The 23,074-nt window shown below is 36.9% G+C and overlaps 3 protein-coding genes across 6 annotated transcripts; all 3 read right to left on the bottom strand.

Moving 5' to 3' along the window:
• LOC111784076 (phosphoglycolate phosphatase 1B, chloroplastic-like) lies at positions 1-5,916 on the bottom strand. Its single transcript, XM_023664904.1, has 11 exons — positions 5,429-5,916; positions 4,974-5,041; positions 4,239-4,331; positions 4,099-4,170; positions 3,812-3,883; positions 3,612-3,671; positions 2,461-2,513; positions 2,092-2,189; positions 1,682-1,781; positions 1,078-1,181; positions 1-291 (listed from the first exon to the last, which is right to left on the bottom strand). The coding sequence occupies exons 1-11, from the start codon at positions 5,721-5,723 to the stop codon at positions 185-187; spliced, it is 1,122 nt and encodes a 373-aa protein (XP_023520672.1). The 5' UTR covers positions 5,724-5,916; the 3' UTR covers positions 1-184.
• Positions 5,917-6,714: 798 nt separating this feature from the next.
• LOC111784075 (protein TIC 20-II, chloroplastic-like) lies at positions 6,715-8,855 on the bottom strand. Of its 2 annotated transcripts, none has more exons than XM_023664902.1 (2): positions 8,153-8,855; positions 6,715-7,156 (listed from the first exon to the last, which is right to left on the bottom strand). In XM_023664902.1, exon 1 carries the CDS (start codon positions 8,783-8,785, stop codon positions 8,159-8,161), a length of 627 nt encoding a protein of 208 aa, XP_023520670.1. In that variant the 5' UTR covers positions 8,786-8,855; the 3' UTR covers positions 6,715-7,156; positions 8,153-8,158. The 2 variants fall into 2 exon arrangements, with proteins under 2 accessions (XP_023520670.1, XP_023520671.1); XM_023664903.1 differs by having other exon boundaries at positions 6,715-7,145.
• A 354-nt stretch (positions 8,856-9,209) lies between these two features.
• On the bottom strand, positions 9,210-20,941 carry LOC111784074 (zinc finger CCCH domain-containing protein 16). Of its 3 annotated transcripts, none has more exons than XM_023664901.1 (11): positions 20,804-20,941; positions 19,480-19,669; positions 17,741-17,832; positions 17,536-17,631; positions 15,465-15,558; positions 13,964-14,184; positions 13,721-13,839; positions 12,791-12,962; positions 10,124-10,196; positions 9,508-9,576; positions 9,210-9,299 (listed from the first exon to the last, which is right to left on the bottom strand). In XM_023664901.1, exons 1-10 carry the CDS (start codon positions 20,845-20,847, stop codon positions 9,538-9,540), a joined length of 1,140 nt encoding a protein of 379 aa, XP_023520669.1. In that variant the 5' UTR covers positions 20,848-20,941; the 3' UTR covers positions 9,210-9,299; positions 9,508-9,537. The 3 variants fall into 3 exon arrangements, with proteins under 3 accessions (XP_023520669.1, XP_023520668.1, XP_023520667.1); XM_023664900.1 differs by having other exon boundaries at positions 9,217-9,302; XM_023664899.1 differs by lacking the exon at positions 9,210-9,299 and having other exon boundaries at positions 9,342-9,576; positions 20,804-20,940.
• Positions 20,942-23,074: the final 2,133 nt, after the last annotated feature.

Raw genomic sequence — 23,074 nt, 5'->3', positions numbered from 1 at the left:
TCCTTTGAAACATTAATGCGAATATGAAAGCAGCTGCCTGCCCAGATGAAGAACAGTTTACATAACATTGATGAACACTAAACTATTGTTCATATATAATTTTGGATTCAACATGTAGTTTTGATAATAAAGCATTGATTTTCAAGAACAGAGGAGAGAAAAAATAGAGAGACATGCTGAGTGATCATACAGTCGCAGCTTTGAGCGACAAGAAATCTGAAATCTTGTTGGTGTAGAAATCTGGTTGTATAGTGTTCTTGGGACTTTCAAGGGTTGATAAGCTTGTAACACCTATCAAAACGAACACGAGATCGATCAACGTTTTTCCATCAACACGTTACAAACTCGCTACAACAAAATTTTATATCCTTGATGTTTACTTTTTATTAATCATCTAACAAGAGCCTAGATTTATTCGAAAAATCGAGCACCGAATCTTCCTGCTAGCAGATATTGTCTTCTTTGGGTTTTCCCTTTCGGGCTTCCCCTCAAGGATTTTATAACGCGCCTGTTGGGAGGAGGTTTCCGAACCTTTATAAAGAATGCTTCGTTCTCCTTCCCAACCGATGTGGGATCTCACAACCCACCCCACCCCTCCTGGGGGTCCAGCGTACTCGTTTCTCTCTCCAATCGATGAGAAATCTCACAATCCACCCTCATTCGGGACCCAACGTCCTCACTAGCACACCGCCCTGTGTCCACCCCCCTTCAGAGCCTAGTGTCCTTGCAGCACACCGCCCGGTGTCCAGCTCTAATACCAACTGTAACACCTCAAGCCCACCACTAACAAATATTGTCCTCTTTGGACTTTCCCTTTCGAGCTTTCCCTCAAGATTTTTAAAATGCTTCTGCTATGAGAGGTTTCCACACCCTTATAAAGAATGTTTCGTTCTCCTCCCCAATCAACGTAGGATCTAATATACTTATGTTATATTGAGTAGCTTTCGGTACAACTAAAAGAGTTTTGGTATGCAACATTCAACGACTAAGATATAATATTTGAAAGATCAGGTCTCGAAATAGACTAAACGCCAAAGTTCAGAGACGAAAATAAGATTTCAGCCGAAAAGTTATTACCTGACAAAACAAGAAGAGTCTTGCAGCCACCATTCTGCCCAAACAGAATATCAGTATCTAATCTATCTCCAACCATACATATTTGTGACTTCTGAATCCCAAACCTGTCATTTGGAATGGCATGAGTATCATTTGTTAAGAAGGATACAAGAAAACAGAGGAACCAAGCTTCACTTCATTCAATTTTTGATATCTAATAGCACAAAGAATGACCAACAATGGATTATAGAACTGGAAGTGATATCAATATTCCAATAGACTTTCTATAAATCTTCCTATGTAAGATGCGTTATTTAACTCGAAACGTTCTTGCAAAGTACTTCCCTGCCTAGACTAGCCCGAACCCTTCTGTTCTTCCTTCCTGTGACCTTTTCTTTTTGTAATATCTGCAAGTGTCGAGATTACTTGTACACACTTCTACTATTCCCACAAGACAACGGTTTAATCCTACTACATATGGTTGTCAAAAAAACTCGTAAGATATAAGATCTTAAGTAGACGCCATGACTTGAAACCATCACTCTAGCTCCTTACTATTATCATTAGCCTTTATTAGATATCAATCATAACAGCAAATTTTGAACAGATCAACAACAAATATTACTTGTTTGCTAAGTAGTCCATCATGAAAGTTGAGGGCTTCCCCACGACCAATGGCTCACGTTGAGTCGATCCACAAAGAGCACCAACCATTGAACCACCACCTGAGTTATGCACACGAAAGAAAGCTAAAGAGCATTCCCGTTTACATGAATTCTTAAAATCTAAACAAACGTGAAAAACAAGAAAAAAGAACTTCAATTATTCTTTAAAGAGCTTTCGATTTTTAGCTTCGAAAATAGTTATCTACTTCAACAAAGTAAAACTCGTAATCTTTATCCTGACAAGGCGTTACAGACTGGGTTCTTGACAATCCATACAAGGAAACAAATTGAAACTTAACCTTGTAAAAGTAATGATCAAATACTCCCTAAAATAAGTGCTAAAAGCCAAAGAGAGTGTAGAGAACCGAACCTGCCCACTCTTGCGCATCGGTCAGGTGAGTGACAGCATCACGATTAGTTGCAATGAAGAGGCAACCGGGGTTCTCCCGTATGCAGAGTGTTCCATACCTTCATTGCCCAAGAAAAATATTAACAAAAAACTTCTTCGTATAGACCAAAATGAACATAGCTCAGCAGTGAAGACGTCTACCGATACTCACACATTAGTTGTACTAAAAAAATTTCTTAGGAGAGATCAAATATATTATGAAACATTCCATCGCATCACTATTGAGAAAAGAATGAAATAAACAAAATAATGATTCTGAGAATTAAGTTGTAATCATACCACCTGCAGAACCAAGTTAATGAATAAAATTTAATGAAGGCTAGGACTTACTGAACTTTGTAGTAGTTAAAGTATCGATCAAATCCAACGACAACAGCTCCCACCTTCATGGTAAACAAGAACTGATTTAGATAAAATTCATGGACTATGGGGCGAAAATGAGGAAGAAGAGGTGATTCTTGATTGAATATAGTAAGCCCGAGTTAGATTAGTGTATGAAAGTGATAGGAATGGCATTTGGGTAGTTACTAGTTAGGAATATCATTAGGGTGATAAGGTATATTAGTAATTACCTAAGGAATTTGTTAGTAGGGATTTGTTATGAATAGAATGAATGAAGGTGAGGAAGCCAGGTTTAGGCTTGAGTGATCTCAAGAGGGAGGGTCCAAGATACTCTAATTACTTGGGAAAGAAATGTCACAAAGAAGGATATTCCAAAGGATATCAATGTGTAATTGGCAAGATGGGGGAGTTCAGAGAGTCTCCGAAAGACATCCTCCATAGCTTGTAATTCTTTTTTAGTTTAGTAAAGTTTTACTCATAGGCTAGTGCTCTTCATCTCTGTCGGAATAGATGTGAGATCCCATATTGGTTGGAGAGGAGAACAAAACATTCTTTATAAGGGTGTAGAAACCTCTCCATAGCAGACACGTTTTAAAAACCTTGAGAGGAAGCTCGAAAGGGAAGGCTCAAAAAGGACAATATCTGCTAGCAGTGGGTTTGGGTTATTACAAATGGTATCAAAGTCAATCACCAGGTGATGTGCCGAGGCGGAGCCCCAAAGGGGGGTGGACACGAGGCGGTGTGTTAGCAAGGACATTGGGCTCCAAATAGGGTGGATTAGGGGTACCACATCGATTGGAGAAGGGAACGAGTGCCAACGAGAACGCTGGGCCCCAAAGGGGGTCGATTGTGAGATCCCACATTGATTGGAGAGAAGAACGAAGCATTCTTTATAAGGGTGTGGAAACATCTCCCTGGCAGACGCCTTTTAAAAACTTTGAGGGGAACCCCAAAAAGGAAAGCCCAAAGAGGACAATATCTGCTAGCGGTGGACTTGGGCTGTTACAATAGAACTTTGAAACATTCCTGATAAGTGGTAGTAGTTAAGAGAAGTTACATCTTCATTCCTATTTGAGAACATATATACGAAACTAAAAACGATAAATTTGTACGCAAATCAAGAAAGATCAGAAATATACATCCTCATCATGCTCCATCAGAAAGCCTGGCTTCAGTTCTATCTTCTTCCCACCATCATCCTGTAAGAAAATGAAAGATATAACATTACTCTGTAAATTAAGTTTATGGGATACAAGAAACATAATTTACTAAAAGATTACAAATATATGAGGAAGATATTTCATAGCTCATGAACATTGAGAAACTTTATCACTAATACCGGTCCGCCAAGGTACTGATATCCAGCTAGTTCAAGTTCTTTCAAGATGCCCTCCTCACCAATCACATAAATCTGAAATCACAAAGCCACAAAGTCACAAGTCGAGGCCAAAATTTATGATTCACTATTGAAAACTTTAAGAAATAAGAAGATAGTGCAAAAAATGCAGTTCATAAGACAATGTCAAGTTTTTAGTTCGTTATTTGATCTAATTCCAATAACCTTCAGCTAAAATGAGAAAGAAAAGATCATGAACAATATAAAAGATAGCTAAATCAAGCAATTACCTTCTTTTCCTTTGGGAAATCAATGGATTTCAAATACGCAGCAGCAGCAAAAGATGATGCGAAAATTTCTTCCTGAAATACTCGAATTTAGTTAGCGTGACGAATTTAGACCGAACTTAGTAACTTTAAGTAACACTTACCTCAGTAACATTGAGACCAAGTGTCTCAAACTTTTTGCCATACTGCTTCCTTGACTTTGTTGAATTGTTGGTAACAAAAACTAATCGCTTTCCCTGAAATTAAAAAAATAATAATAATAAGAGAGGGAGGAGAGGAAAAAATAAATGTGTAACGGCCCAAGCCCACCGTTAGTAGATAAGAGAAGCCCGAAAGAGAAAGCTCAAAGAGAACAATATCTACTAGCGGTGGGCATGGGCCATTACAAATAGTATCAAAGCCAGACACCAGGTGATATGCCAGCCAGCGAGGAGGCTGGACATGAGGCGATGTGCCAGTAAGGACGTTGGGCCCTGAAGAGGGGTGGATTGTGAGATCTCACATCGTTTGGGGAGGAAAACAAAACACCCTTTACAAGGGTGTGGAAACCTCTCCCTAGCATACGCTTTTAAAAACCTTGAGGCGTTGGGCCCTGAAGAGGGGTGGATTGTGAGATCTCACATCGGTTGGGGAGGAAAACAAAACACCCTTTACAAGGGTGTGGAAACCTCTCCCTAGCATACGCTTTTAAAAACCTTGAGGCGAAACCCGAAATGGAAAGCCCGAAAGAGAGGACAATATATGCTAGCGGTGGGCCTCGGACGTTACAAAATGTAAGAAAAAAGGAAAGACTATCCAACAACCGAAGGAAACTACAGATTTTTGTATCATTTTCGCTCGTGTATACAACTTTCTGTTAGTTTTCTCTAGTTTTATACCTTTGATCGAAGCATATCAAGGGTTTCTGGAACTCCATCTATAAGTTTGTCTCCTTTCCATATAACCCCTGCAGGTAAATCATTGGACACCTTAAAAATATTGACCACAAAAAGAAGGGAAAAGAAAAGAGGAAGAAACTATCAGTACTCAGTTTCCCCCTTCCAACTACAGGCTTGACAGGAAGTCAAAGAGTCTCAACTAATACATTATCTTCTATATTTCCCCCTTTTGCAATTTCATATCATCTCTGCAACGTTTAATCTTTTTATGAACAAAATAAACATAATAAACTGTTTATGAAGTTTGCAATCTGTTCTTCAAAAACATCAACTACAGCCAATGAACTCAACAAACTCCATTGAAGCAATAGAAAAGCAGAGACCCAATGACAACAATCAAACGAGTTGGATATTTTGCATGCAAGAAGTCGAGGGGAAATGGGAGAAGAACTGACCATCGCAATCGAAAATGAAGGTCTCAACAGAATCAATGAGTTCATCGGCGTTCTTGAGTGGCTGAGCCGAAGCACGAACAGCAAAACCCTCCATTCTAGACCTGTTGAACTTCCTCTTGCTGCCACTATTCCATCCAAAACTCACAGACCCAGAACAGGAACAATCTGGGGAAAACTGCCTGAAACCCAAGAATCGGGGTATGTTGTGGTTCAAATTGGCAAAGGGTTTGGATGCGTTTGTGGAAGAAGCAACAATGAGTGAATGAGAAGCCGCTGGGCCTGCTGTGCTCAGCATCTCTCTTACTGCTTTTTGGCTCTTTTTCTGCAGCCTTGGTATCTGTGTTGGCAGTTTGAGGACGTTAGGGAGGGGTCTTGGGAAATGGTGTGGGGGAGTGACGTGGTGGGATGAGTGGCACTCCTTCGTTTGCTTGGGATTATGTGGAATTCATCAATCGCTAAGGGCTATTCTGTGGACGATACCATTCCCCCATTGTTTTTCTTCTCTAAATTCAGGATTTTCATTTTTTCTGACTATTTATATATATTAAAAAATTTATACTTCAAACAATATGGTATAACTATTTTTAAAAGAAAAATTCGATAATATTATTTAATTTACTTTTTTTTTTGTCTCCACCAAATCGGATTGGCGAGTCCGAGTACTCCGTATGATCATTGAACGCGAACAAGGGTTTCAATTATTTATTGAACGCGAACAAGGGTTTCAATTATAGACCAAAATAGAATGGATTGGGAAAGAAAAGTTTCCTCTTTTGCAAGAGCAATGTTCCTCGATCTTAAGCTTCTAACTTATAAAAGAATTTTCGTATCTCTAAAAAGAAGATTTCTTTGAATGGCGGTAACTCTGCTAAGCTAGTCTACTAGTGGTTATCCCTACCTTGGCATTTCACTCGAGATTGGGATTTCATGTAAATGTGACAAAAATGATGAAGTATCACGTGTAAAAGACAAAAACGCTAATTCAATTCTTGTTTTCATTTTTTAAAGCATTACCTCGATAAAAATGCAAATATTTCCTTACAAATCCTTATGAATTTTATTACATTCTCAACACAATTGCAATTTATATTGATTCATTAATCAAAACTAATTCATCATCATCAATGTCTCAACAATTTTTGTAGCAATACAATTTACACCACCTTTGTTGAATATAACGGCCCAAGTTGTACTTTTTGGATTTTCCCTTCCGAGCTTCCCTTCAAGATTTTTAAAACAGGCGGAAAAAGGTTTCCACACCTTCATAAAGAATTGCAATTAACTCATTTGAAGATATATCTTTTGATTCATCAATCAAAACTAATTTATCATCTCACTAATATCTCGAATGATTCCATCAACCATTTCTGTAGCAGTACAACTTACACCATTTTTGTTAGATATAACAATCTAAAGGTTTTAAAACGTATATACTAGAGAGAGGTTTTCACACCCTTATAAACAATGCTTCATTCTCCTCTCCAACCGATGTAGGATCTCATCTTGGATATTTCCTACCGTTACTCTTGGATTTTCTAATATCCAGTTTCATCTTGTCCACAAAATGGAAGGCTTCGTCGTATCAAAAGTCGAGCACAATCGATCGTGGACCTAATCAAGTTTGATATCCAACTTTCTAACTAAGAACCCACATCAAATCCTCTTTCCCTTGACAAGTCTCCTCCATCTTCATTGTTCTTTCCATCATCTTCGTTATCTAAAACATCCCTGGAATAAATACTTCAAAAACTTGTTCAAACTCAGAAACCAAAAAATGCACAATCAAAATACACTTCTCAATTACTCTACTACACCTTCTAAAGGAGTACAGTTCTACATGGAAACAAAATTTCAGTACTTTTGGAGGAAAACCACAGCCCTACTTTACAAACTCTTCAATTCAAAACTTCCCAGAAAAACAGAGGGAAAAAGGTGGGTGAAAAGAAAGTATGAAGATGCAGAGCCCAGGAACATCCATATCCAACGTGCATAACAAAACACTACATTCTCTTCAATATCGTTGCTCTCTTCAATATCTATCAACCTTTCCCTTATATTTATGATACTACTGCCTCCTTTGCAACTCCGTTTCGCGGCACACCCCACAAATCTTCCCTAACGTAAACCAATTATTCAAATGTTGGATTCCATCGAATTCTAGTTCTATAATCATTCTTCGAAACATCCACAAAGGTTGTCTTATAGCAATTCAATTCAATACATCTAGTAGACTTCACTCTACCTTAATCAATCCTTCTTTCTCGTTTTTTGTAAACCCTTTTTTCCAATCCAAGGGCACGACGCCAATGTCGGTTTCTTATTAAGCTCGCCTAAAATTTTGAACACTTCACCTATGGGTAAGGTAGACTACATGCCTTAAGCCCAACTTGCCTTAACCATAGGGGCAACCCTTGGGGGCTATCTATCATCCATGATCAACCTATTGCAATTGCCTCTCACCCAAAATTTTCCTTCTGCAAAACACTACTCAGTATTGCTGCTGCAGAAACTCATAATCAACAAATGCACAACTAAAAAACACTTCTCAATTCATTTCTTACGCATCATCTAAAGGCGTGTATGGACCTACATTGTTTCAGAATTCCAATAATTTCAAAGAATAATCCAAACCCTACATTACAAGCTTCTCAATCCAAAAATTCTCGGAGGAAAAAATGGTGATAAAAAGAGGAAAGGATGAGAAAGAACAGTTGAGGAACAAACCTAAGCCTAAATCTGCCTCCCAGCAGCATCAGCAACAAGCCGCAAGTGAGGGGTCCGACCCAGAAGGCAAGAAGCGAGCCTGTAAACAAAACACAAAACACTGAAAAGAAACAATCCATTATGGCCCCAAACCATAATCTGGAACCCTAATCCGCCCGGACCGGGACTCAGAATCCTCTGTATCAACAACGGCACCGCCAACAGCACGTCCAGAGTCACCGCCTGCATTGAATTGAACCTCACGTAGCGGTTGAAGTTAGGGTTCCGGACAACGCCCAAGTAGAGCGCAAAGAAGGCGATGAAGCTCGAGTGTGGGATCGAGCGATAAAGCCCTAGAATAGGGAGAATCGGCTCGAAGGCGAGGCCGAGGACGGGGTACTGGGTGAAGAGTAAGCGGCCGTACTGGAGGGAGTTGAAGAAGGGGAGAGTGTAGGCGACGGCGGAGATGAGGCGGTCGGTGGCCGGAGTAGGGTTGTAGGACATGCGAACGGTGACGGATTTTGCGGGTTTTGAGGAGAGAAGAGGGAGAGAGGAACGGTGGCAGGATTTGAGGACGAAGAAGTGAGGGATTAGAGTGGCTTTAATGGCTGTTTGAGTGGGGAGGTTGAGAAGAGGGATGAAAGTGGAAGCCATTTCTGCAGCAGAGGAGAAGAAAGAAGAAAACGATGAAGCAATGCCCTTTTCAGGGTATACACACAGCCTACGATACAATTCATCTTTTAAAATGATAAAAACACTTAAAAATGAATAAATAATTAATTATTGAACTCAATTAGTAGCTGCATTCTGCTCGAACTCTCTACTAAACTTGAAAGATTGAAATGTAACCACAAATAAGCGGATGAAAGTTTTCCATGAACGGATGCTGTATCTACCTTAATAGCGCCCCTGTCAATCCAAACAAAAATTCACAATAGAAAAAGTTGTTCTTACGTGACTTCGGTTTCCTTCAGAATGGAAAGATTTCATCAACCCTCAAAATACTTCTCCAACGACTTTACTAGTCACAGGTCTGCCATTCAAACAAGTATCTAGAACTAGAAAAGTCAGATCATGGGCTTACCAATCGCCTCATTCTTCATTCTTAGACCTCGTTTTGATTGTCATGACTGCTCCATCTGCTAGTATAACAAACAAGAGGCTCCATCTACTGGTATAACAAACAAGAGGCTATCAAGCAATAAAAATGTAAAACAAAAGTTGAGATAAGACACTTTTCAAGATAAAAATGTAAAAATTTACAATAGATATGCAAGATTTAGCATTCTTTTAAAAGCAGACGCCAGTCTCTTAGAAGTTTGTGAGATGAAGATCATAATTCATTCACTTAAATTTCGCCTATGTACTACAAATACCTAATATATTGTTGTCCTCAAAAGTATGGGCTATTGAACAACTGCATCTGGAGGTGCCACTTCTGGTATCTGAATACATTTTCAAAGAAACCTGAGTTTAATAATACTCAAAAGATCATACGGATGCAGCCAGAGTAGAATGAAGATGTTATAAACTCTAGTTTTCCTTTGTTCTTTATATAGGCTTGTGGTTTTCAAAAGAAACTTATGAGGTATACTTATGTAGTCTAGTTTCAAGAAGATTTTTCAAAAACTAAATAATTATACAAGGCTAGATTCCACTGGTCTACTACATTCCTCTTTTAAAGAAATTTCCATTTTCATCTTTTTATAAGAAATTTAAAACAAATGGGTAAATATTTATTGCAAATCTAGATTTTTGTAGCTTAGATCTATATATAGCTCGTAACATCTAACAAATTTATATTCTAACACAAGTTCAGCTACAAACTACACTCAATTTGTGAGCCAAATACTCCGACATAGAGTTTAGGTGGGTTGTGAGAGTGGGGATCTCTAAAGGAAATCAATGGCAGCGTCATATCGATATTCACAACTGTTAACGATACCGATACATATGATGAACAAGAACAAAAACAAACGAAAAACATCATACCTCTCCAGGAACCCATTTCTCTTTCAACCAAATGCTGACATCCACAGAACTATTTTCCTGCTGTAACTTATTTCTGCATGATTCACAAGAGAAACATTACATAAATTTCTAACTTTTTTAGGTGTACAAATTTAGTAAGTAACATGAAGCTGCTTGAGTTTAATTGTTATTGGTAAAGAGATGATGAAAAATCTCATAAAAGAAATAAAAACCTAACAGCAGTTTCATGAAATTGAAAGAAATGATGTTCAAACATGAAGTTGGAATGAGACTGAGCAAAAATTTCCAGTGGGGAGGAAAAGATGATGCACAACCACAATTAGTGACTAAGAACTTCTTAGAGGTTTGTAGCGAACAAATTCTATGAGATCGGACTCAAATACGGAACACATGCTCCTAGATGACACGACTCAAAAGACAAGGTGACAAGGTGAGGGTAAGAGGTGTTGAGGATTTGAACCCATGGGATTGGAAATTCGAACCTCCAACCTCTCAGTCAGGGACATATGTCTTGGTAAGGTAAGCTATGGGACATATGTCTTGATAAGGTAAGCTATGGGACATATGTCTTGATAAGGTAAGCTATGTTAGGTTGGGTTAAATAATGAAGGTAATTAACGTCAATAACAACAATATCAAATATCAAAAAGAACTTTAAAGGATCAACTATTTCATTTCCAAACAATAAAATTCTACTAAGAGGCTAGTAATAATAAAAGAGGGCTTTTATTAATAACCCTAGTTCAAATTTAATAGAAGAGAGTCTGTTGAGCTTCTTGGAAGGTAAATAGATTTTAGGGAAAGAGAATGCTCCCAACCGTTTTCCTTCCATTAATTTAAAACATAATTTTTCCATTAAACACCATTTTTATAATAGAAGTCGAAGTATTGTGGATTTAGATGAACTTTGGAACAAATGCTGCTTTGCCATTTGCAGATCCAATTGAAGAAGCCTTTAGATCTATTATTTCTGAGCAAGATTCCCCTGGTTTTAAGGAAAGCTGCGGTTTAGAAGTCCATACTCAATAGAAGGAGCAGAAAGCCTTTTCAACTCCAAATGTATCGGCTGTCAAAGATTTATTTTCTTCTTATATTACGATCTATGAAATCCCTCCACTCTCTCGGATTATTGACAACTAATCCACAATTCCAATGTTTTTTTTTTTTTTTAATAAAGAACTAAACTTTTATCGACAAAAAGATGAAAGAACATATAAAAGCATCCAAAATACAAAGGCCACAAAAGGAAATGAAACTAAAGAAAAGGGCTCTAGACAAGTACAATAAGACCCAAAGAACAATTACAAAACAACTTCATCACCAACCAAACAGAAACATAGAACCTAACAAAAAACCAAACATCAATAGAGTCTCTCTCAGTCCCTCTCTTAAAGGTCCTAATAATATGCTCTCCGCACAAACCACACAAAGTAGAGCAAACTCTTACTTGCCACAAAACTTCCCCTCCTTTGCATGCAGAGTGCATTTAGGTGCTCTATGTCACAATCCATGGTGTGATTAAGACTCTCAAAAAGTCATCGAGGATGATGACTAATTTATGTGGGAGAATGTCACAACCATACTATGAATAGAGTAGGTTGTGACCCTCATATAGAGACAAAGAAGACGACGACCCTCATATAAAGACAAAGAAGACGACGACCCTCAAATGGCACCCATCTAGCCATGTGAGGGCCAAGATAGACAAGTGTACATGAGAGACCTTGGCCCCGAGTAGAGGCAAGGTCAAGTCAAATGACTTGGCCTAATACAGAGGCAAGTGATTAAGGCCACAGACAATTTAACATGCATGGCCGAATATACTAGATTCCACATGAATTGTGTTCAGTTGGCAAAGGTAAACCTTACCTAAGGTTCGATGAAGCCACAAATACATGCGGAAAATGTATATAGAATGTATATAGAACTTAGGTTTTCCTTAAGGCTTGTCATGAGCATTTCAAAGTAATGACACCAAAGTAATGACACCGCATGGTTAGAAATGTACGACTATGACAACCCTCTGTCTGCAAAGCGACTCATTTATTGGTATTTTCTTGCATGTCTCTTTGCATGAGGAGGAGTGGCTCGGAATTGAACATTGTTCTTTTGTTAGTATCAGTAAAGAATTTATTAGGTGATTTGCACGAAGAATTGGTGGCAATTGAAGAGGCTTTATGATCTCATGCTTGCCTCTTCAAATTTATTGACTCATCAAAGTTAGTGGTTCTGCTGGAGATTTATTTTTGGCAGTCAAATGATTGCTTGATTCATTGGGTTTGGTCAGCTTGCTTCAATTTCCATCTTTGGAAGCTTCTCAATTGTTTTTTTTTTTTNAAGTGAATGTTCATTTTTAATGCTTGTATTGTTGTGACTTTTTTTTTGGGGGGAACTAAGAAAAGAGTGACACCCGTAAAATTTAACTATTTTTTTTTTATTTTGGTTGGGTTGCNCAGTTAAAGCTTTACTTTCAGGATTTTGGTTGGGTTGCTTTTATTTTATTTCATTTTTCTTCTTTTATTATTGTTTTATTTTCCTTCTCTTTCATCCCTCCCTAGTGGAGTTCGTCTTGAGCATTAATATATTTTCATTTCTTCAGTGAAAAGTTCCATTTCTAGTACAAAAAATAAAAAATATAATAACAAAAAATGACTACAACAAGCTTACACCAATTGGGCATTTGACAGAATTTGTCCACCAGCATCTGTTGAGGGGAACTTTGTTGGGATCGCTGGAGAGGAAAGAAGATTGCTTCCAGCATTTGTTATGCCACTGTTATTGAAACCACTTAGGGTAGAGTTTCCAAATGTTTGGCTAGGAACTTGGCTACCAAATACACCTACAAATTCAACAATCAGAAGAAACTAAAAGTTTATGATCGCAATAATAAATAAAATAATAACCACACTTCACAGCTACCATTAGGAATGCACAAAAACCATATCAAATCGAAAGAGCTTTAGCTTTTTATCGAAATGATTATGGAACTCTCCTGCAGAATAACTCACTACACTGCCCAGCTTTACCCATCTGGGACTAAGGGTGCATTTGGGATTGCTTTTACAATGGTCAAAAGTAATTAAAGAAGCATCTTTAACTAATCTTTACTAATTTTCTTATTTGGTAAAACTAGTAATTCATTAATTCATCTGCAGTCACTTTTCAGTTTCTTCTTACATGCAAAATCACCTACCTAGTAGTTTTTAAAAAACAGCTTTCCTAAAAATCTGCCATATTCTCTAAGACTTAAAAATTTCATTCTCATCATAATACATATCTTTTTTTCTTTCAAATCATCCTAGATCGATAAAATCAAATTTTGATTTGACTCAATTTTTTAAAACAATGGTCTTACTTACGCATCAGCGACCATTGAAAAGGAGTTTCTTTCATGTGGGAAAGTGGTATTAAAAGGTTGTATCAAATAACTTATATTAAACAAGATAACTTGCAGTTTAAATCATATAAAACCTTAGCTTATCGTTTTACATTCTTAGTTCATCTCCCATTCATAGAGATACTTTTTCGTTGATTTGGAAACAATGATCTGATAAAAACAAGTCACAGCCTAACTTCTACAAAAACTCGGGAACACACCTCCAACTGCACCAGCATTTGTTGATGGAAAATTGGTTGCTCCAAAGGTACTCGAATTTTCAGGGGAGCTTGAAAATTGAACTGGCTGGCCAAAAGCATTATTAGGTGGGTTAGAGGGCCTGTAAAATAAATTGTCAAAATGTTAGGTCGAATGATTTACACAGACGGCATAGCATCAATTCAATTTTGTAAAGTACATACAGTCTCATAGATAAATACTAAATCAAGCTGTTTGCTTCTTACCTTGCACCAAATCCCGTATTAAGTGATGCACCCAACTGGCTAAAACTTGACAATGAAGGAGGACCGCTATTTTGAGAACTTGGTTGAACTGAAAGAGAATTAGTTCCCGACAGTGAGCTTTGGTTGCCAGAAGCACGATTTAATGGTGTTACATATGGCTTATGAAGAAGGCTCTCAAACTCAGATAACTTAGAATTAAGTAAATTTCTCTCCCTTTCAACCTGTAACAGGATACATGAAGTTAATAGTTAAGGAAAGATGTAAATGTTACCACATTATGTTGTCAGATAGGGAACAGTTTCACCAATATTATGAAATTATACAACGGAGCATATCCCATCTAAAGAAGTTACAAAAATCTTCCCCAATTGGTAAGAAGAGAGATTATGCTATAGTTGCTAAAAGGTAGAATATTTTTACACCAAGATAATGCCAGAAAAGATAGGTAATCAGTCAAAGCTTCCTATGTCAAAAGAATGGAAGCGTTAGTTACTGCTTCACAATTCACGTACGAGGGATTGAATACTACTCGAGTCAAAGATTAAACCATTGCTATAATTGAACATGTACTCTACACGTCTAATTTGAAGGTTTGGATAAGGGCTGCTTTTTCGTGGTTTGTGAGGGTAAGCTATTTTGCAGGGCCTTTGGATTGAGAGAATCAAATTTTATTCCTACATACCAAACACAGAATCCTATTACAAAGAAAACCATTACATTCCCAAGCTTCATATTCCTATTTTGCATACCAAGAGCTTCCTTGTTAATTTTTCTACTTTCAATCTCATTTAATCAAATCTTGAAAGTCAAATTAACAGTTGAAGGGTTTGAGATCTTTCTTTCTCTCTTCAAATGTTTGTTGACAACAAAGGTAAAAATCCAATAGGAACGCTAGGAATGGGAACAAGGGGATGAAACCGAGATGCATACCCCATTTAGGATTGGGATTCCCACAAGAAAATTTCTTGTTTTTTTATTTAATTATTTGTTTCATTAAAATTATATTTATTCGTGACAAAATTAGAAATTACATTATTTATTAGTTTAAATAACTATACATATTAATAATTGGAAAAAAAATGGATAGGGGAAGGTTAAAGTGAATAAAAATTCCCTGCCTCCATCTCTCCATGAAGAAAATAAAAAAATAAAAAAAAAAATTGTTTTTCTATGATCCTATTTTAGTAGGGGATTCACTGTCCCACCAGTATGGATTTTTGCCACCCCTAGGATTACCCATAGCTCCCATCATGACCCAAATAAAACCACGCAAACTAAAAATTGAAATTGTGAGGTCCAATCATATATAAGATAATAATATAATTTTCAAAAACCATGGTACATTCTCATCTGTGGAATATTTTTAAAACAGAAAGTAATATATATATAAGGAGAGTTCATTTGACAAAAAAAAAAAAAAACTATGAAAGCTCAACTACAATGTAACAAGAAACACCTGTGCAGTTCTAGGAAGTCAAAAGCAATCAACATGTTTCCTTACAATTGATTGCAAGCTTATCCCTCGTTTGGCTTCATCATATGCAATCGCCCGTAGTTCTTCATAACTAACATCACCAACAATGTCACAAGGTTGACTGCAAACGAAAAAGTGCAACGGCGTCAGATCGGATGAAAAGCACTGCATAGAAATTCCCCACTACATTTAGTTTTATTACTCTCTTTGTGTGTGNGGGGGGGGGGTGTAAGAAACATGCAAACAAAGAAGGGGATATGGGATAGTCCCTACCACAAAGGAATTACAAAATAGGCTCCTTATAGGCAAAGATTCATATAAATTCATCATTAGAAAAACCCTTAACAAGTACACCATGTAGAAGCAAAAAAAATCCCAACTGGAGTCCTCTTGTCCAAACACCTATTGTTCCTTTCAAACCATAATCTCCAACCATCTTAGGGAAGACACATCAAATGTTGAAAATCTTGAAAGGTTCATGCCAACGTAAGGCTGCAAAAGGAAGTTAATATTGATATTCCTCATCATTTCTACACATCACAAACCAGCAAGGAGAACGCCGTAATCATCTTTTTTGGATTTTACAACACGAGTTCAGCCTCTAAAGAGCAAAAGTTAACATGAAACCTTCATGTTCCAGGGCACTGTGCCTTCCATATAAGATTCACAAAGAAGCAACTGAGGACAGCTTGCTCAATAGTTAATTTTCGCACCAAAGTTCTCACACTGAACGTAGCACTCCTTCGAGGGAGCGTTTCTTTCTATCCTGCCTGCATCAGAAGAAAAAGAAGAGAGAAGATTTGCAAAAGCAGCCCATTCTTCAATTTCAGCATCCACCAGGTCTCTCCTAAACTTGAGAACCCATCCATTCTAGCATATGACCAGTAATGGCATATGGAATTACCATTGGTATTAGCAATTGAATAAAGCCATGAAAAGTCTGTACTGTCCCTTGGAGGGAGGGAACCATTCATTAGGAGCAAGCTCGTATTTGCAGGCTTCTCCAAACAAGCTTTCTTTTTCTTTTTTTTTTTTNTTTTTTTTTTTTTTTTTTTTTTTTTTTTTTTTTTTGGGTTCATGAATCACCATCTCCCTTGAGCGAGAAGGGCCACTTTCTAGCTCGAAGGTTCCCAGCACTTAGACCACCCTTGGAAATTGGCAGGGAGGATACTTCACTATTAACCAGATTACATCTTCCTCCATTTTGAGTGCCTCTCCAGAAGAAATTTCTAATAACCTTTCCAGCCTCCTCACAATCTTTCTTCATAAATTAAAAATGGATAAGTAACATTTGCAAGGGTCCATCTACATTCTCTAGGGCACGTCAGTCTTTTCAACTTAACCAATCTATTTGAAAAATAGTCTTCAATAGGGTCCAATCTATTTGAAACACGGTCTTCATAAGGTTTGAAATTCAGAACCATCTGGTCTTCTGCCCAGGGGCATGCCCAGGAGAAAGGCCACAGTCCTGTAGAACAGCCATAAAATGAGCTAGGTAACTCACACCATCATCCCTGATATTGATGCCGACTCTAGAAGACTTTGATTGGTTTGAAGGTCAGAGTCTCACCACATCTACCAAATCGTTAACTTGAGCCATAATTAGAGAAAAAGGAACATTGAGATGGTTTACTTGGATGTTGTCTCTACCAACTCAGAGCCTCTAGTCTCCCAACAACTAAACATTTGACAAACAAACCGCTAAAGACACATGCAACGATAACAAAAAGGAAAGGAGCAAAGGGGTGGCCTTCTCTAGAGGGAAGGGTTGGTACAACAAAAGAAAATAACTCAAAATACACTAACACAAGTTGTAAGGATACCGGTATAAGCTCTTCGAGTTTTATCCAAAGCCAAGGAATCTTAAAAGGAATAACCAAGGAGTCAATCTATAGATGCAGTTGTCAAATAAATGTCACTAAACAGGAACTACAAGTTTCTGTTTTCAATTAAAAAAAAGAAACTGATATGACAACGACTTCAATAAAAAATAAGTAAACATCAACTGCAAGATTCATTGGTGCTAAAAAAAATAATTCTAAATAGCAGGATTCAAAATAAAATTTTAGCATAATGACAAGTCCAAATGTGAGCATACCTTTTACTGTGGCCATAGCATGTCAGTTTCCATAATGGCCTCTCATTTTGAAAATCTTCAGCAATTTGGCGCTTGCAAGACTCCCCATCTGTGCATCTTCATATACACGAATTTTCAATTCCATTTTTAAGTGATTGACATTTATGACTAAACAGCAACAAACAGAGGGAAATATAATCTGATGACCAGAGGATTGGACACACACATGTGATTAGCTGATGCGGGCTGATTGTCTGGTTTTCGAGAAGGAGCATTTCCAGTAGGTGTGGAAGAACGAGTCCATTTGTTATCATATAGCTAATGAAAAAAGAAGTAATGAATCAAACCTATGAGTTTATCTCAGTAAATAAAAAGTTCGAAAAGAACAGGGGGTGGGGGGTGGGGGGTGGGGGAGATATAATATATATTGTAACCTTCTCTTTGAGGCCTTTCTAACCCCTCAAAGAGAAGGCTAGAGAAGTATTCTCTTCCGAGGCCATAAGATAACAAGAATTTTTCCTATGGTAGCTCCTTAGGAGGTTTAGTAGTAGCTCTTATTGGGTGGTTACAAAAGATATTGTGGGTGGGTGCGGAGTAAGCACTTTTTTTGTGGGAAAAAAAAAAGAAAAAACTTCATGGAAAAAATGAAAGAATACACAAGGACCTAATAAACAATACCCAAGAAAACGAGCCAAGATAAAATTAACTATAAAGAAAGAGGCCAAATAGAGATAAAATATAATAATAAACCTCAAAATTGGATCTTTGATTTGAAATTGAAATAAAACAAAGAACCTTTGAAGACAAGTTTCTTAATTAAGAAGATCGTTTTGAACTCATCAAGATCAAAGTTTCTTGTTGGTGTTCACTGTCTCAAGTTTTTTATGCCTATTCATTGTTTTGTATTTATGCTGATTGGAAGGCTTTTTCGTAGTCTTGTTCTTTAGTTTCCCTTCATTTTCATTTCCTCCTCCGTCAACTCTTTGTAGACCTTGTACATTTGTACTCCTATTAACTTTTTCGTTGATGAAAAGTCCTATTTCTTGTTCAAATAATAATAAACCTCAGGCTATAGTTAGCATCTACAAAGTATATACACTCTTTTTGAAAGTGTCCATATCGGACACAGATATCTACAACACATTAAAGACATACATTGGACATGTCTCAACACAGGGGGAACACGCGGATACATCAACCTAAACACATGCGTGGGATAGTGCTCTCATTGGTGTTCATTGTCTTCCTTATTTGATAACTATGCTTTCAACAATATTTTTCTTCACTGGGATGGATTCTTATGTCCTTGTTCGCTGTACTTTTGCTTTCTCATATTTTTCTCTCTCTGGACAATGTTGCCTGAACATTTTTTTCTATCTTTTCATCAATCGATGAAAAGTTTGTTTCTTGTTTTAAAAAATTATAAATAATAACAATAATAATCACCTAGCTCATTGTCCAACCCAATCCACCACTTATGATCAACCATAAAATTTAACCCAACCCTAAAAACCCTATGAAAGACGAAAAGAGATCACAAAAGGAGATCCTGTAGCTCTCTGCTACAAGCACACTTATTTTTTTTTTTTATGTTGAATTTACATGTTTTATCTATTTTAAAGTATTAGTTTATCAATATACAGACATATATTCTTTTTTTTTTTTAAATGCATCCCCAACATGTCCTACTCCTGCTCCTACTTTTCTAATTGACACGCGGTGATGTCCAAGTCTAATCTCCTTGTTCGTGCTACTTAGCTTAGTGTTGGTCTAACATAATTAAGTCTTTAAATGGGCCTTGTGTTGCATATCTGTATATTGGCATTCTTTCATGTAATCAAAATTTCTTTTATGTGGAGGAACTAACTCCTCATATAGATATTATTGAGGTTTATGATGAAAAAATTAATGCTGCTAATAACTTCAAACATATATGAGCATAATTTCTCGAAAATGAAAGGTGACCTTATATTGGTTTTGTTTGGATCCAGAATCAACAGCTGCTTTAGATTGACCAGTACTATGAACTCCAAATCCAAAGGGATTAGGTTTTTGCTGTGGCTGTGAACTTGTTTGCATCCCAGAGCCAAAGTTACTCGGTTTCTGTGGTTGCTGAGTGACGTGGAGAAATTTGCACCTTTCACCATATTGACAACTGAAATAGTGCAGATCAGACATTAAGCACAAAGCCAGCACATAAATATAAATAAAGGCTACCAAAAACTGAACTTGGATAAAACATGATATCGTTCAGTTGGGGATGAGAAACCTGGGAATGAGAAAACCCAAAAAAAAAAAAAGTGATCCTAACAGTAAGCCATTTAAAGAATAATCATGTCCTAATCTAATAGATACTTCCATTCTCTTCTTTTAGTTAGGTCATTAAGGTCTAATAATATATTTTCGAAGTTTAAAAGTATATAAGAAAAGGATTCATGTACAGTTAAGGAACCGTTGTTTATCAAAATATAATAACATAGTAACATATGAAAATATGAAAATATACCTTACAAAAAAATGTCCGAGGAAAAGACATACTTCCACCTGACAAGGAAATAAAAAGACTACTAAACTAAGAGCTAAGAGCTAAGAACTATTGATTTCAGCTATGAGGCAACGCAAAGTGCTCCTAAAACGCAGACTTCAAATTAAAAAAACTGGCACGATAGCTGAAACTACCAATTTCAAGAATCTCTTAATCTTTAAGTGTAACTCCTCCCAACAAATCTTAAATGAGCAAATATGAGACATTGGTATAGCACAACCAATGCATATCAAACCATTGAAAAAGCTTAAGCTATATCAACAAACATGGATGTGCATAATGCATTAATTTGGACATATCGAAGAAAAATGTCAAAACGAAAAATAAAACCGCACATTTTATAGTCAAATCAACAGACTTGAGAACTGAAAATATCTTACTTCCCTGAATTCCTCTTCGCCCAACCAAGATTCCACGAAGATGAGAACTTTCTTCTCGCAAATATCACCACTATTAACTACTGAAGTAAATGGATTAAAATCCAAGCACTGGTGCACTCCACTAAATCTAAGAAAGACCATAAAATCCCACTTAATTCATCCTACTTACCTCGAACCAAACTATCAAAAATCTCATAATCTTCAGCAGATTCGTATAGGAATCTCTTAAAGATACAGTGTGCGGAAGTCTTAGCACAAATTAGCGATTACAAACAATCGAAGAAGCAGAACATAAGATAAAATTGTCGAATATAGCGATGAAATAGCACTAAACAGACGAAAATAGGTAGAAAATCCACCATACCTGCCACGCTGAAAATTTCTGCAGGGTTCTTTCTTGTAATGCATGATTTCTCTCTGTCCTTCGGCTCAAGTTTTTGCTCCGCGCTCAATTTCTCCTCGGCGGCGAGTCTTCGGCGGCGAGTCTTCTCTTAATAATATGCACCCGGCGGTGAGGCAATGGCCAAACTGGTATAAAGCATTTGAGGGTGTGAAATTACCATATACTCCTTTAAAAGAAAATAATTTTACCTTTTATCTAGATTAATTGTAAAAATTAGACAAATAAATACATGGTGAAATTACTATTTTGCCCCCTTTCAAATATAATTCCTAATTTTACCCTATAGTGTGAACTTTGTAGTGTTTGTTATAAAATTAATACTTTTAAAAACGTAAAGTCAACTACCAAAATGATCTATCGTCAGATACTTTCACTGAAACATTACAACTCATACTACAACACGAGTTCTTCAGTAGCAACTTAGCGTAGCGTGGAAAATTTGAATACCGAACTTTAAATCGTGAGTGATTTGGGCACGTAAAGAGTTAGGTGGGACATCGTTAGAAGACTAAGATTTCATCCAAGGACGTGAGAGAGATTGGTGAACTTATAGGAGAGAGGCATGTGTGAAGAGTTGGGAGGATTTGAGGGACATCAAGGACACGCCTTGTTGGGTACCATGGCGTTGTGGGGTACCACTCATTTGACTTAGAGATATAATTGATAGATTATAGGAAGATTATGGCATGGCCTTGTCTGGAGAAGGTGAACATAGTGGCATGGCATTATCTCGAAAATAATAATCATCTTGTCTTGCTATTACCTTCATATAGTGATTGATAGGATAGGTTATCGAGAAACTTGAACGGATTAAGAGACTCTTCGAGTAAGTCGATTACAGGTAGAATTACAAGTCATTTTGTGCTCAAAATTAAGTTGTTCTTACTTTGAAAGCATTAAAATTATCTATTTAAGGAATCAAGATGCGTGTAATAGCTCGAAAGTCAAGTGCCTGGGGACGAGCAAAACTCGTAGTAGCTTTAAAGAGCATATGTTGATCACCTTGCATCGATGGAATATATCTGGTTCAATGTAAGTAAAGGGAAGTTATCTTTCAATGTCGCACGTTTAGATTCCTATCAACGTATCACATTGTCGTTTAACGACATTTGCTACATCGCACGTTTGATATTGTCAAACAACGATGATCCTGTTTTCTTTGATTGATTTTCTACGTGGTGTTTTTTTTTAAGACATTTGAAAACGACATAGAAAATGTCAACATCATGCTCAATAACATTTTTTATGAGCTAAATTCAATCTCGAACGATACTTTTTAATCACAATATCATTCCAAAAAGAGGACGTTTATGAAAGAAAAAAAAAAGTGCTTTTTCTTTTGGTATTTTGTTTGGTGGCACTAACTACGAGGAACACGACCAAAGAAACATATTCCCATCAAAGTGAAAGTTCTTGAAAAAAGCAACTAACCTCGAGAAGTCAATGCAAAATGTAATGTTATCTCTCTCGTGAAAATCAAAAGTCAAACCAACAAGTTGTAACAGTCCAACCCAAAAGTCAAAATGTAACGGTCCAAACCAACCGCCACTGTTAGCGGATATTGTTCTCTTTGAACTTTTCCTTTTAGGTTTCCCCTCAAGATTTTAAAACGAGTTCATAAATTTCCACACCCTTATAAGAAATGCTTCGTTCGTCTCTCCAACCAATATGAAATCTCACAATCCACCCCCTTAGGGACCCACGTCCTCGTTGGCACACCACCTAATATCGGGCTACGATACCATTTATAGCGTCCAAGCCCACACCGCTAGCAAATATTGTTCTCTTTAGACTTTTCCTTCTAGGCTTCCCTTCAACGTTTTGAGACACGTATGCTAGGGAGAGATTTTCTACATTCCAATGCTTCGTTCCCCTCTCCAACCGTTATGTGATCTCACACAAAGTTTGACCAACTCATCCGACCTAACCCCATTTATATTATTTAACTGGATACGAATCACCATTTTAAAAGTCAGACAAGTCCGTCTTATTTAATGTTTTTTTATTTAATATAATTTTAAAAAAAGTGTTAAATGTTAATAAAAGATAAAAATTTATAATATCAATAAATTTATCATAATAAAAAAAAAAATATATTTAAAAATTTTAATAAATAATTAATATTATTTAATTCGATGATTTTAACCAAAGGGTTATGCCACGAGCACCAAACAGTACCTCGAGAGGCCAATGATGAGGCTGACTCAAAACGGTTCCCCTCTCTCTTGATTC

This window comes from Cucurbita pepo, unplaced genomic scaffold (genome assembly GCF_002806865.2).
Source record: "Cucurbita pepo subsp. pepo cultivar mu-cu-16 unplaced genomic scaffold, ASM280686v2 Cp4.1_scaffold000150, whole genome shotgun sequence".
NCBI classification, from domain to species: domain Eukaryota; kingdom Viridiplantae; phylum Streptophyta; class Magnoliopsida; order Cucurbitales; family Cucurbitaceae; genus Cucurbita; species Cucurbita pepo.
Note: the sequence above shows the minus strand (reverse complement) of the source record. Positions and strands in the feature narration are given on the sequence as shown.